The sequence below is a fragment of the Nomascus leucogenys genome, chromosome 1a (genome assembly GCF_006542625.1).
Source record: "Nomascus leucogenys isolate Asia chromosome 1a, Asia_NLE_v1, whole genome shotgun sequence".
NCBI classification, from domain to species: Eukaryota; Metazoa; Chordata; class Mammalia; order Primates; family Hylobatidae; genus Nomascus; species Nomascus leucogenys.
The window spans coordinates 858,107-872,325 of record NC_044381.1 but is presented as its reverse complement, the minus strand read 5'-3'; the positions used below and the strand labels follow the sequence as shown (position 1 = coordinate 872,325).

Sequence of the window (14,219 nt, the reverse complement as noted above, 5' to 3'; positions counted from 1 at the left end):
CCAGCAGATAAGGGACTCCTGCATTGTCAGTGGACTTTGAGCCTGAGTTTTTCTACTTGCATAGGTGAAAGTGGACTGCAATGCTAGTGTAAATGCCGTACGATGACTAGTACCCCTTAGGGAGCTCCAGTTTGCCTTCCTAGGAAATCACAGACCCCAAGTGTAATTTCCTAAGCACAGCCCAACTTGTCTAGAGTGCTCATATTACACAGCAGAAAGCTGAGTAGAGAGAACACAAAAAGGTCTGCCAAAGAAGGTTTTGGCTGTGTCCTGAATATTGCTCTGTATGGCAGCGAGAAGAAGCAGCGATTTAGGAAAAAGTATTTCTACCCGTGGCAGCAGAGGGACTGGGCCTCCCTGAGGGAACCAGGAGAGTCAAGCTTGACCATTCAGTCATACGAAGGCCAAAATATCCACTTCAAGACTTCTGAGCAAGTATCACATCTTCTTTTTGCTAATGTGCATACTTTCCTTAATTGAAGCTCCAAGCAATGAGGTAGAATTTTTATTTTGTGTTTTAAAACCATGTATTTAAAAATAAACATGTTATGGACTCAACTGCTTATCTTGGGTCAAATGCAAATCGCGGGTACATTCTCTGGGGGAGAAAAATCTTTTTGAAAAATTTCCTGGTGATTTCAGGAAATGAGTAAGTGGTTATAATATTAAGGAGTAATTGAAAAACACTGTCAGAATGAACAGTTCTAAATAACTGTTGTTCTTTATAGTTTCCTGTATGCAGTACCATGCAATTTATTCTGATAAAGCTGTCTTTCTGAACTCACTTTTGGAACTCCTCTTTGCAATTACTTTCAGAACTTTTTGACAAGGTACCTAAAAATCAGCTCCATTATTTCACGGCTACATCTTACCTTTAACTGAAGCTGATATTATTTTATTTAATAAGCTTGCTTGACTGCTAATGACTCTGGATCCCTCCAGAAGCTATACCATATATTGTTTATGGATATGCATATACACACACACCCCAAAAGTACACCTTTGTGTTAGCACTCTCAGGAAGCAGCAGGGAGAACAGAAATGGGCAAGAGAATAACAGGGACTTCACATTTATCTGTAATGTTCTCTTTTTTAATTAAAAAAAAAACAACTAAAGCAAAAGTGACAAAATGTTAAACAGGTGTTAATTCTGTTAAGTGGACACCCTTAGATACTTGCCATATTATCATCTGTATTTTCTATATTTTTTGAAACTTTTCAAATAATAAAGCAGATTCTCCCTAAAAAAAAAAAAAAAAAAAAAAAAAAGAGATTTTAAACCACCAAGCTTCTTTTTAAAAATAAATGTACTCCAGTCCCTGAGAATAATTCTAAAAGGATTTCCAAAAATGTTTTGGATAATGCTATTATCCCTAGTGGCATGACCCCAGAGAGGAATACTTTGAAGTCATGGAGGGCTGTGAGGCCAGGGAAAGTGCCTTTCTTTTCCCAGCTCTCAATTTTGAGTACATCTCCTTGCTCCTTGTAGGCAGGTCCATGACTGACTTGTCTTTGTATTTCTGGGGCTTGGCACAGCACTTAGAACACAATAACCCTCAATGGCTGGCATGAGGGAATAAATGAATGAACTAACCAGCCTAGGACTTACAAGCCTACTAACTTACGAAGAGATGGGAGTGAGGCAGTGGAGTTGATTAACTTCTGTTTTTCTTAATTTAGTTCCAGTTCAGCTATTTGTATTTTTGGTCTCTATCACAGAAGAACAATGAATTTTCCCCTTTAATGAGAATGACAGAAGTCGAAGTTTTTTGAGGTTTCTGAGCAGAGTGGTACTACTCTTTCCTTTTAGCCCCAGAAACCAATTCTAGAAGAAAAGGAACATTAAAAAAAAAGTATGAAAGAGGTCCATACTCTCTATTCTCTCATCCAAGTGAAAACACATGCAATGAGTTATGTAATCTGGAATCTTATTTTGCGATAGAAAGGGATTCTGATTTTCCATTTGCTATTTTATTTAAAAGGGCTATGGCTTAGGCACCCAAAGGAGGAGGTAGATTGGATTACATTGTTAAGCAAAGTAAAAAGCACAGTTTAAAGTCTGGCAACTAGAGTTTACAGCAAAATTAAGAAATAACTAAGTTGTTTGAACAATCTACCTTTATCATTAATCCACCTTTTAAAGGAACAGAAGCAGAAAGTGAAAAAGGATAAAGGTTCTCACCATTTACGGTTGCATGTAAGGCAAAGAAAAAAGGAGAAATGCATGACTATTTTAATCCCTAAAGAATGACTTCAGAGTTCACTCTCTGACCTAGGAGAGAAGCTAAACAGGAAGAGGTTACAGGCATTTAAGAGAAGAGGTCAACACTGGCAAATAAAGATTTAAAAGAATGATAAAACTCGGTGGGGGTGTGAATGTGGGGAAAGGAGCATTCGTAGGGCCACTGGTAGGAGCAGAAACAGTTATACCTTTTCTGGGAGTCAATTTGGCAGTCAAAAGCTTGAAAAATATTTCTTTCCTATGACCAAACAATTATACTGTTACAAATTTGTAAGGAGGTGTTTGCACTAGCACAGAAAAAGGTATGTATAAGACTGCTTCATCAAACTCTATACACTATTGTGAAAAGTTAGAACCTATCTCTTTTGCTTTTTTGTTTTTGTTTTTTTTTTGAGACAGGGTTTCACTCTGTGGCCCAGGTTGGAGAGCAGTGGTGCAATCATAGCTCACTGCAGCCTCAAACTCCTGGTCTCAAGTGACCCTCCCACCTCAGCCTTCCATGTAGCTGGGACCATAGGCATGCACCACCCTGTCTGCCTAATGTTTTGTTTGCTTTTTGTAGAGATGGTGTCTCACTTTGTTGCTCAGGCTGGTCTTAAACTCCTGGGCTCAACTGATTCTCCTGTGTCTGCCTCCCAAAGCACCGGGAGGCAGGTTCCAGGCATGAGGCACTGTGCCCAGCCTGGAACCTATCTTCATGCCCAATAATAGAAAATTAATTTAATAAATCATTTTACATCTAATCAACAGGATTTTATACAGCCTATGTAAATTATAATGTAGCTCTGTATTGATTTACATACAGAGTTGTTCATGATTTTTTTTTTTTTTAATGAGACAGAGTCTCGCTCTGTCACCCAGGCTGGAGTGCAGTGGTGCGATCTTGGCTCACTGCAACTTACGCTTCCCAGGTTCAAGCGATTCTCCTGCCTCAACCTCCTGAGTAGCTGGGACTACAGGCACCTGCAACCACACCTGGCTAATTTTTTTTTTTTTTTTTTGTATTTTTAGTAGAGATGGGGTTTCAACATGCTGGCCAGGCTGGTCTCAAACTTCTGACTTCAAGTGATCCACTCACCTTGGCCTCCAGAAGTGCTGGGATTACAGGCATGAGCCACCATGGCCAGCCCTCCTGTATACTTAAATCATCTCTAGATTATTTATAATACCTAACACAATGTAAATGCTATGTAAATAGTTATTATACTATATTATGTATGGAATAATGACAAGAAAAAAGTCTGTACATGTTCAGTACAGATGCAACCATCTACATTTTTTCCCAAATATTTTTGATCTGTGGTTGGCTGAATCCAGGGATGTGCAACCCACAGATGTGGAGGGCCAGCTGCACTTTCCTATCTGTGATGATGAACATGAGAATACACAGATGGAGAAACGGGTTCTGTTGCCATCATTTCTCCTTTCTAATCTTGTGTTTAATTGTAATGCAGTGGGACATGACATAATGTCTTGTACCCTACGCCAACTTTATCAATTTGCTTAGTTTCACCAGAAATGCTGCATCAACATGTGTTCATATATACTTTCAGAGGTGTCAATCTGTTTTTGGTCTATACCCCCCCGTTGTCGATACAGCAAATGGTACCACTACGGTGCCAACTCCAGAAGCATAGGAACCACACTTAAACACACTATCTACATTTCATGCGTTTACCTAGAGCCCAGAGAGCCTTTCTGCTGCTGACTGTGTAAGAAATTAGACTAGACCAGCCTGAACAACATGGTGAAACCCCATCTCTACTGAAAATAGAAAAATTAGCCAGGCGTGGTGGTGCGTGCCTGTAATCTCAGCTACTCAGGAGGCTGAGGCAGGAGAATCGCTTGAACCCGGGAGGCAGAGGTTGCAGTGAGCCAAGATGGTGCCACTGTACTCCAGCCTGGGCGACAGAGCATGACTGTCTCAAAAAAAGAAAAAAAAAAAAAACAGAAAGAAATTAGACTAGCTGCTTGTGGGAACAGCAGTAGTACATTCCTGTTGCTTTAACCCTTTATCAAATAGGCCAAACATTAATAAGCACCTGCCACTGAAAAAAACTAAATGCTTTTGTTTCTTAGCTTTCTCAGCAAGAAGTCTGAGTATGGTCACATCCCTACCTTCTCATGGTCCCTTAAAGAGGATGGAAAGCTGAGGTGTTTTTAACATCATCCCATTCTATCACTACCTTTATGGGGAGTTGAGATGGGAGACTGGGTCCCCTGAGTTCTTCATCTTTCCCTGGGTAACTACATGTTACTACGTTTTCTTTCCACTGGTCTATGAAAAAGTAAACATTAGCTTCATCAATATATGTAAATGGTCGGAACTCAAAGAACTCCAAATGAAGAAAATTCACCCTGGTAGAAGGTTATTTCAGCATACATTTTGTAAGGCATCTTCAGAATAGCACTAGATGCCTAAAGCACTAATGGACCTTTTCCAAGAATCTGGAAGGAACCGATTCTAAATGTGAAAGACCAAAAATTCTGAGTCTGATTGCCCAAGCCCCTCTATTGGTCTTTGGTCTAGAACACATGAGACAAATGAAGCAATTCCTGAAAGCACACTACTTCACTCTGCCAGCCACCCCCACTACTGAGGAACAGCTCTGCTGTCACTGCAGATACACATCTATACATTTGAATACATATATTTTTATGCTTGTATTATCTTTGCAGATAAAATTAGCAAATAATTCTCAGACAGCTCTCTGTAGCTCATTGTGCTCTGGTTGTTATGCCCAAAATTATTGGGGTTGTTCTTTTTTTTTTGAAATAGAGTCTCACTCTGTCACTCAGGCTGGAGTGCAGTGGCGCAATCACTGCTCACAGCAGCTTCAACTTCCTGGGCTCAAGTGATCCTCCCATTTCAGCCTTCCAAGTAGCTGGGACCACAGGTGCAAGCCACCACACCTGGCTAATTTTTGTATTTTTTGTAGAGACAGGGTTTTGCTATGTTGCGCAGGCTGGTCTCGAACTCCTGGGCTCAAGCCATCTACCAGCTTAGGCCTCCCAAAGTGCTAGGGTTACAGGTGTGAGCCACCATGCCCAGCCTGTGGTTGTTCTTAAATGCTATCTTTATGTAACTTTATTCTCTCTTCTTGCCACCTTGTTTTTGTCTTTCATAAAATCACTCTCTGATGATGATGATTGTGCCTAATACTTTGTTCCTTTTTTATTTTTTATTTTATTTTATTTTGAGGCAGAGTCTCACTCTGTCACCCAGGCTGGAATGCAGTGGCACATCTCAGCTCACTGCAGCCTCCACCTCCCAGGTTCAAGCAATTATCCCACCTCAGCCTCCTAAGTAGCTGGGATTATAGGTGCACGCCACCACACCTGGCTAATTTTTGTATTTTTCAGTAGAGACGGCGTTTCGCCATGTTGGCCAGGCCAGTCTTGAACTCCTGACCTCAGGTGATCCTCCCGCCTTGGCCTCCCAAAATGCTGAGATTACAGGCATGAGCCACTGCACCCAGCCCTGTTTGTTCCTTTTCTGAAAGGATGAAATGAAGGTATATAAAGTTCTTAGCACAATATGTAGCACATACTAAATAATCAATAAATGTTACTTATTATTATTTTAAAATAAAGCTGAGATGGCAGCATGGTATAATGATTAAAAGAGAAGATTCTGGAGCCAGGCTGCCTGCATTTGAATCTCAGGTGTGAGCTTAATTAGTTGTTTGTGACTTTGGACAATTTCTGTAGCTTCTCTGCACTCAGCTTCTCCATCTGTAAAACGGAGATAGTCATCGCTCCTATTTCATAGAGGTGAATGAGTTATGATATGTAAATATTTAGAACTGTCTCTGCCACATAGAAAGCATTCTAGAAGAGTAAGCCATTATTTTTTCTTCCTTTCAATCCTGACTATCCACAAGAGGGTTAATGTTTTTTTCTGCATTCTACACTTTCATCCTCTTTATCCAAGGTTCTTATTTTTACTTTAATATTTGATCAAATTGTACATCTATTCTGTATTTGAAAGACACTAAGATTTTGTTTAATAAATTTTCAGAGTACTAGTAATAATTTTGATAATCTACAAAGGCACTAAATTCCAGTAAGAAAAAAGGCAATTAACAAGACTAGATGTTTCTACAAGTACCGTGTTATGACATTTAATGCAGCAGCACCTGAAATCCCAAACGCAAACGTTATTATGAACTGCCTAACTTAGATCTAGTCTTTCCTTGGCACGCAAGTCACCAACAATAAAATGGAAATGAAGACAAGTATATCGCACTTACAAGAAAATTAATTTCACTTTTCTACCTCAGAACATTCAGTGATGGGTCCTTTCTCTTATATCTTCCTGAGCTGCAGATTCTAGCGAAATGCTTAACTATAACAAGTTATACAATTACACTTGGCGCTCAAAACCAAACAAGTCCCATATGATGACTTACAACACATGAAATTTAGAATTTATAAGAGCATGAGAGGCCAGTGCCAACAGAATTTAAAGACTGTGGGCTTCTTCTCAGATTGTGAGATAGTCTGCTCACTCCTTTTGGAGACTGTTGTGGACAGAACTGAACTCTTTACAAATAATATTTTTAATATATCAGATTTGAATACTTCATTAACAGGAAGCACACTGGTTTTATCCCACAAATATTTTTAAGGAATAGTTTACACCATTCTGAGTAGTAAGGTGAAAAACATGAGCACATGCTGAATGTACTAATGGCTATATTTCAACACAGTCTTACTTTTGGAATTTGATCTATTTAAAAAATTTAATAGGTAGGCACGTAAGGGAAAACATTTCTTTTCCACCTTCAACATTGCAAAACATCACATTGTTAATGTTTATATTTTAAACACTAATCAGAAACAGAACACTTTGCCAATGCTGCTACCAAAGTGATGATTTTTTAAAAATTAATTCCCCTCTTGCTTTAAGGGAAATTCTTGGGATACAGGCATCAGAATAACAATAGGCCCAAGTAAGAACACAGTCTTTGGAGCAGTTTGCAATCCCAGCTCTGCCATTGCTGGTTGTATGGTCTTGAAAAAATTACATGGCCTTGTGCAGCTGTATCTCCAAGATTCCTTTTCCTCTTCTGTACAAGACTTCATGAGTTTGATAGTTTTTGTGAGAATTTAATCATAAAATCCATCAACTGTATAATAAAGTGTCTGGGACACAATAAGTAAACAATAAATGGTGAAATTAAATGATATATTAATACTAGGTATGTCCTTATTCATCTGTTGCTTTGAATAAAAATGTCTGCCAAGCTCCTTAGCATAACTCTCCCGCACAATACACAGAGTGCTTCAAAAAGGAAAACAGAACTCTAAGAATAGGAATTTCCAATCCATTTTCTTGCCTGAGGATTATAGAACATTTCATACTTTATTTAACTTGAGGGGGCTCTTCTTGATCACATTTCATCACATATTTTCTTCCATTGAATGTGTTTTGTGTTCTCAGTACCGGATGGAAGGCACAGGAGGGGAAACATTGGCCCCAAGAAAGCTCCCAGCCAGCCACTGGCATCTCCATACCCAACCCAAACTGATCTCTGCCTGAAGCTCTCCAACTTCAGCTTTCCTTCCTACCTTTCTATCTTAGGCTCTCAAAGTTGGTGATGATGGAGATGATGACAGCAATGAAGCTGATGGTAATGTTAACGATGGTAACTAAAAATTATTTACCATTTATTCTGAGCCAGACACTACAAGCTACATGCAATCAACATGAAAATCATTAACAAGACATTTTGCATTATTTTTTCTGTACTATCTCTAAATTCCAATGTGTATTTTACATATCTAGCACTTGGCAGTTCAGAATTTGTACCTATTATTCATTCAATCCTCCCCACAGTCATAAGAAGTAGGTACTATGATTATCGCTACTTGGCATATAAAGAAACCAAAACTTAGAGAAGTTAAGTAACATGTCCAGTGTTGCACAGTGACTTTGTAGCAGAGAGCCAATTTGCAAGCAGATCAGACACTAACCAGGGCCTTCATTCTTAACCCCTAGGTGACACGGAACCCGCAGCTGCTTGCAAGACTGCCTGTAGGATTAGTCCAAGTCTTGGCCACTCACCCCAGATCAACCCTGCCCAACCCGATAGTTTCTAACATCTTTCTGCCCAAGTCACACTTCCTGACCTAAAATTCACAAAGACAGAGGAGCAGTAGCTATGGCAAATAATACACCCATCAGTAACTTCAGTTTGATTCCCTATACTCCCTGAATGAATTGCCCCTCCTGGCATGCAACAGCTATGAACCCTAATGTAGAAAAAAATTCCCATAGGGAGATCCCTGATATACTTCATGCCTTATTATTTTTTTTTTGTCTGTTTTTTGAGACAGGGTTTCTCTCTCTCACCCAGGCTGGAGTGCAGTGGCATGATCACAGCTGTGATCCTCCTGGGCTCAAGCGATGCTCTTGCCTCAGCCTCTTGAATAATAGCTGGGGCTACAGGTGCATGCAACCACACCTGGCTAACGTTTTAAAGTTATTTTTTGTAGCTACAGGGGCCCCACTATGTTGCCCAGGCTGGTTTCAAACACTGGGCTCAAGTAATCCTCCCATCTGGGCCTCCCAAATTGCTGAGATTAGAGATGTGAGCCATGGCACCCAGCCTCTTTATGCCTTTTGACTAGTACCTTTTGGCCTCCAACATTAATATGCAATATACATAAATAATTAGTCATTTTACAGATGACGAAATAGTAAGGTAAGCAAAACAGTTTGCTGGCAGTTACATATCAAGTGGAAATAAAATCGTCAATAAAGCTCAATATGCCCTCTAGAAGACCTTACCGCCTTGTTTTTCTGGGCTTTTAATTCCTTGTTCAAACCTCTTCACACACTAACAGCACAAAGATGAACCTACGGTGGAATCCACCTTTCACAGGCTCAGCTAAACAAAGATTAACAAATCGGACAGCCCTGTGGGCAATGGAATAAGTTGACACTTCAGAATGAGTTTCCTATTATCTTTTAACTAGACAGTCTAGCTTTCTCAGGGCAAGACAAAAATGTCCCAACTACTTGTCAGCAGTTTTCAGTGGAGGAAAAACTGCAGTTAAAGCACCTTTACTGAGAACTTTGAGCAGTAAATGTGTTTACATTTAGTTTGTGCAACTTTGATTAGGAATTGGATGGTGAGCTGGGATCCCCCAGTCCTTAGTTTTTTGCTGGAATCCTGTAAATCTCAAAATGTCAGCCACAGGCCATTCCTTTTGGTTTATTTAAGTGGAGATTTTTAAAAAATCACTTTTTCCACTTCATGGCTCCTTTGGACCAGGGTATAAAAATAGCGATGCCACCAGGAGCCAAACTCTTTCTGGAATAATGAAGCAGTAGAGGACAGAGCCCTGCTCAGGACAACAGAAGTCTTGCAGCCTGCCTCAAACGCAACTCTCATTTCAGCCACTTCACTTCTTTCCCTCCGCTCAGACTTGCCTCAAAGGAAGGAGCCGTTTATGAGACGCTCCGTGGCGTGCCCAACACGGTTACCCCGGCGCCTATCACCCTCCTGGGACCCGGCCGCCTGTAAGAACCTGGAGGGCGGGAGCGGGCGAGGTTGTTCTGAGAAGCGATCCCCGGTGGCTGAGGACGTCCAGGAGCACCGAGATTCTCGGGGAGGACCTAGCCGGGCCCAGCGCAGGAGCCACCGCACGTCCCGCGGCTCCACCGCCGCAGCCTCGGGAACCGGGCGCCCCAGGTCTCAGGCGCGCCTCGCCGCGGACGCAAAGGGACTCGTCCGGCCTCGGCCCCCGCAGCGCTGCTCCGCGCCAGACAGTGCTGGGCTGTGCGGCCGCGACCCGCCGCGCCGCGGGGGGCGTCTTACCTGTTGATCTTGAGCGCGAACGCGCGGCGCTCTGCGCTGGGCAGAGTGGCCATGGCCCGGCGGCGGTTCGGTGGCTTCTAGGGTCGCGGGGTGCGGAAAGCGGGGGCCCGGCGCGCCGCAGAGTAGCCGCGGAGCATGCCAAGCCAAGCGCAAACCTCATCTGTCAGTCGGAGCTAGAAACTTCCGCATTTCCACCTTCTACTCTGAAATCACCGCGGGGGAGGGCCCAAGCTCCGAGCAGCGACGGCCGGCACCGCCACCCGGCCTGGCACGCAGGCAGCGGCGGGCGAGGAAGGCGTGGACCCAGCGCGGAACTGGCCTCCGGATACTGGGGCAGACGGCGCGCTCTGCCCGGGGCCGCTGACCTCCGGCAGAAAGGAGCGCGGGCGGACGACAGGCGACCGCGGAGCACAGGCCGGAAACTCCATCTGCCCGAAGCGGCGAGGCTGCCAGGGAATGTGGGCAAGTGGGGGGAGCCCCACAAAGTTGGCGAGGTCGGGAATCAACCCAGGGATTCTTAAGGCTAGGTGTTATTAAGGGTCGACACCATTCTCGAAGAAGGCAGCCAAAATAAAAAAAAAGACAAAAAAGTTAGTGGAATCTATCAGGATTCAAATCAACTTTTGCAAGCAATATGCTCATCATCCTTCCTGAGACACTAAATAAATATAATGGATTCATCCAAGGAATAAACATTATGAGTTCTCAAAAAATGTTTTCGTTACAACCTGGCATGAGTGCTTTTCTCCGGACAAACACTGAATGCGGCATTCTTGCGATTCAAGGGTACACTGCGTCCAGGTTTACTTCAGTTTCAGACTGAGGTCTACTAAGAAGCCCTGCCTCAAACTCAAGATAAAAACAGAAGAGTCCCAGTGTTTACTAGAGTGGACAAGCCCGTGTTCGTTTCAAGTTGCCGGCATGCTGCCCTAACCTGTGCTATACTAGAGCACTCTCCATATAATGCCTGCATTTACCAACTTGCTCTTAAAAAATACCAAAGCAGGACGGGAGCGGTGGCTCACGCCTGTAATCCCCGCACTTTGGGAGGCCGAGGCGGGCGCATCACGAGGTCAGGAGATCGAGACCATCCTGGCCAACGTGGTTAAACCCCATCTCTACTAAAATACAAAAAATTAGCTGGGCGTGGTGGCGGGCGCCTTAGTCCCAGCTACTTGGGGGGCTGAGGCAGGGGAATCACTTGAACCCGGAAGGCGGAGGTTGCAGTGAACCAAGATCTGCCATTGCACTCCAGCCTGGCAACAGAGCAAGACTCCGTCTAAAAAAAAAAACAACAACAACAAACAAAGCAAAGCATTTTTGGTTCAAACCTGCACTGTTTAATATGATAGCCACATTGGCACTATGGTTAGTCTGAATTGCCAACTGCTGGATGTGTAAAATATACACGGGAATTTAAAGACAGTACAGAAAAAATAATGCAAAATGTCTTGTTAATGATTTTCATGTTGATTGCATGTTAAATGATACTTTGGATATAAAAAAATTATTAAAATTAATTTCACCTGTTTGTTTTTTCCCTTTTAAAAATGTGGCTTGCATTTTTAAAAATGTAAAATCACATATGTGGCTCACATTTGTGAGCCTCCTTATATTCCTACTGGACAGTGCCAATCCAATACAACCTAATTTGTAACCTAATACTAAAATCCGCCTAAGGACTATATTCAGTCTCTTCCTGATATAGCCTTCCTTTCTGGTTTCAGCTGTGTCAGGTAGTTTAGTTAACTTTTCAGTACGGGTTAGGTAACTCCCCGCCCCCCAACCCCCACCAAATATCAGTGCCCTTTTAAGCATATAAGACAAAGTTCACTGCATAGACTACGATCGACTACATATGAAAACAAACCCAGAGAAAAATAAAGCTTTTTTGAAATTTAGAGTTTCTGACTTTCAAAAATCTCCTTATTTACTACATTGGAATTTATGAGCAAATATTTTGATAGCAAAATACAAAGAGAACAAATGTGTAAGTACTTCTTCAAACTGAGACTCAACGAATGATACATAGAAAACATTTTGCCCCAGAGGCTTCAGTCCACGGTGCACTATGTCAGCCTTTCAGATGAACTCCTGAGTTTCTGAATGTTTATGACATAAACTTTCATATAGAACAAAAATATACTGGTTTCACACAAACATAAATGAAATGTAATGAAAGCATCTCAAATTTTCAGCATTTGCAATCAAGGAAACTTTTTGGGTGAATGTGGGAATCATAAAATCTTCCATCTTGCCTCAGATCATACTGCAATAGATTTAGTATTTGGTACCTAACCATGAAGGTTAGGCCAGCATTATTATCCTCTGTGCTGTCAATTGCCTGATGGTTAGAATTGTCTCCAGATTTCCTTAACATTCTTTTAACAATTCACCATGAAACCATGAATGTGTTATCCATTAATTTAGTCAAATGCCTATTTTCAAGTTTGATCTGCTCTTAGATACATTCACATATCGCTGGCAAATAGCCATCCAAGTGCCTTTCTTCCTTATTCTCACTGCCTCTTTCGTTTTCCATCAGCTCTCTGTCCAGAGTGAACTCTGGGAGGCCTCCTTCTTTCTGCATCTGATGGTCTCTCTTGGCCTTCCTCTTTCTCTGTATCTTTGTGTCATTCAATTTTGTTTTTCACCTTTATAGAACTCTTCACTTGACTTCTATCTCAAACCATACATCAATTATCCTAAATTCTCTAGTTTTCCCCACATCTTCTTCTTACCTCCCCAGAAAGCCAATCTCTTTCTTTACATTGCATCTTACCTATTTTATTTAACAAACAACTAAATAACACTTATCTTGTACCAGGTACTGCTCCAAGTCCTTTATAAAAATTAATTCATAGCAACCATTAAATAATAACATTAATCCCCCCCCACACACCTCTTTGCAACTGGAGAAACTGAAGCTTAGAGAAGTTAAGTGACTTGAGCAAGATTACAAACTAGTAAGGGCAGAGCCATTTCCTATCCTAAAGTTTTGCCTATTTCCCATATTTCTGTATTGTAATATCTTCAAACTCCAATATAAAACCAAAATTCTCCATCTACCCTACTCAACTGGAAGCTAGCTATCTGTCCATAATCACCCATTTTTTGGGGGGGCGGTGGTGGCACACTACTTCCTCATTTTCCAGGTTTAAAACTTTGGATTCATCCAGTGGAGGGAAAAGCAGGCAATCTGGGTTCTGGCTTCAGCTTTTTGCTAATTGTGTGATCCTGAGTAAGTCACACCGTCTTTGGATCACAGAGGCCGGTGTCTTGGAATGATTCCATCTGCTTGCCTCTCTCTGAACTTTAGGAATACGTCAGCTCTAACTTTTTTTCCTCCTGTGTCCTTCAGATCTAATCACCTACCAAGGTCTGCCATTTATTCCTTATAAATATCACTTCTTTGTAAATATCCCTGTTCTCACAGTGGCTTTCATTCTGGTCCAGCCCTTATAAATTAGTGTCTAGATAACAAAAATAAGATTTTAAATGGCTTCACTGCCTTTAGCCTCTTCTTTCTCCTATCTAATCTGATTCTATCACTAGATGAAGTTTACCAAAATACCTGTTTCATCATATTTCTTCTCTGCTCATTTAGCTTTGGTGACTTCCTGTAGCCTCTATGACCAAGCATGACCTTTTCTAGCTAGCTTGTATGCCCACTTCACAAAACCAGATTTATTCCTTACCTTTCTGTTGGAGCAGGGAAGATCTTCAGCTTGTCCCTAAAGCAGGCAGTACTCTTCTCTGCCCAGGGCCTCCTCCTGCTTATGTTATCCTTCCTGCTGTCCTCCCCCTATACCACAACCAGTCTCTCCCCATTCTTCAAGGTTTGAGTCGAGTTGCCATGTTCCATCTCTATGGGATGGAGTATCTCTTTCAGTCTGACAGTATCATTTAATTAATTAAAAGTGTGGGTCATTACCAATAAACACAGCGCAGTGGAATGCAAGATCCTGAGGACTGGACTACAGAGAAAAAAAAAAGCGTGATCATTTTCATGTCCCTTCCTTCTTCCCCAAAACCACACAGGACCTCCCCATATTTAGTTCAAATGTCATCTTCCAAGAACATCTAGTTAACATGACAATGCCCCCTTCCCTTGTCCTGACACTTTCTAACTCCTTTTCCAACTTCGT

At 41.8% G+C, this 14,219-nt stretch overlaps 1 protein-coding gene across 1 annotated transcript in view; it reads right to left on the bottom strand.

The window, feature by feature from the left end:
• The window catches only part of DOCK8 (dedicator of cytokinesis 8), a 240,320-nt gene extending 230,087 nt beyond the window's left edge, over positions 1 to 10,233 (bottom strand). The window contains exon 1 of the mRNA XM_030815609.1: positions 10,072 to 10,233. Within this exon, the coding sequence (XP_030671469.1) occupies positions 10,072 to 10,124 (53 nt within the window). The 5' untranslated portion in view covers positions 10,125 to 10,233. The remainder of the gene's footprint in view (positions 1 to 10,071) is intronic.
• Positions 10,234 to 14,219: the final 3,986 nt, after the last annotated feature.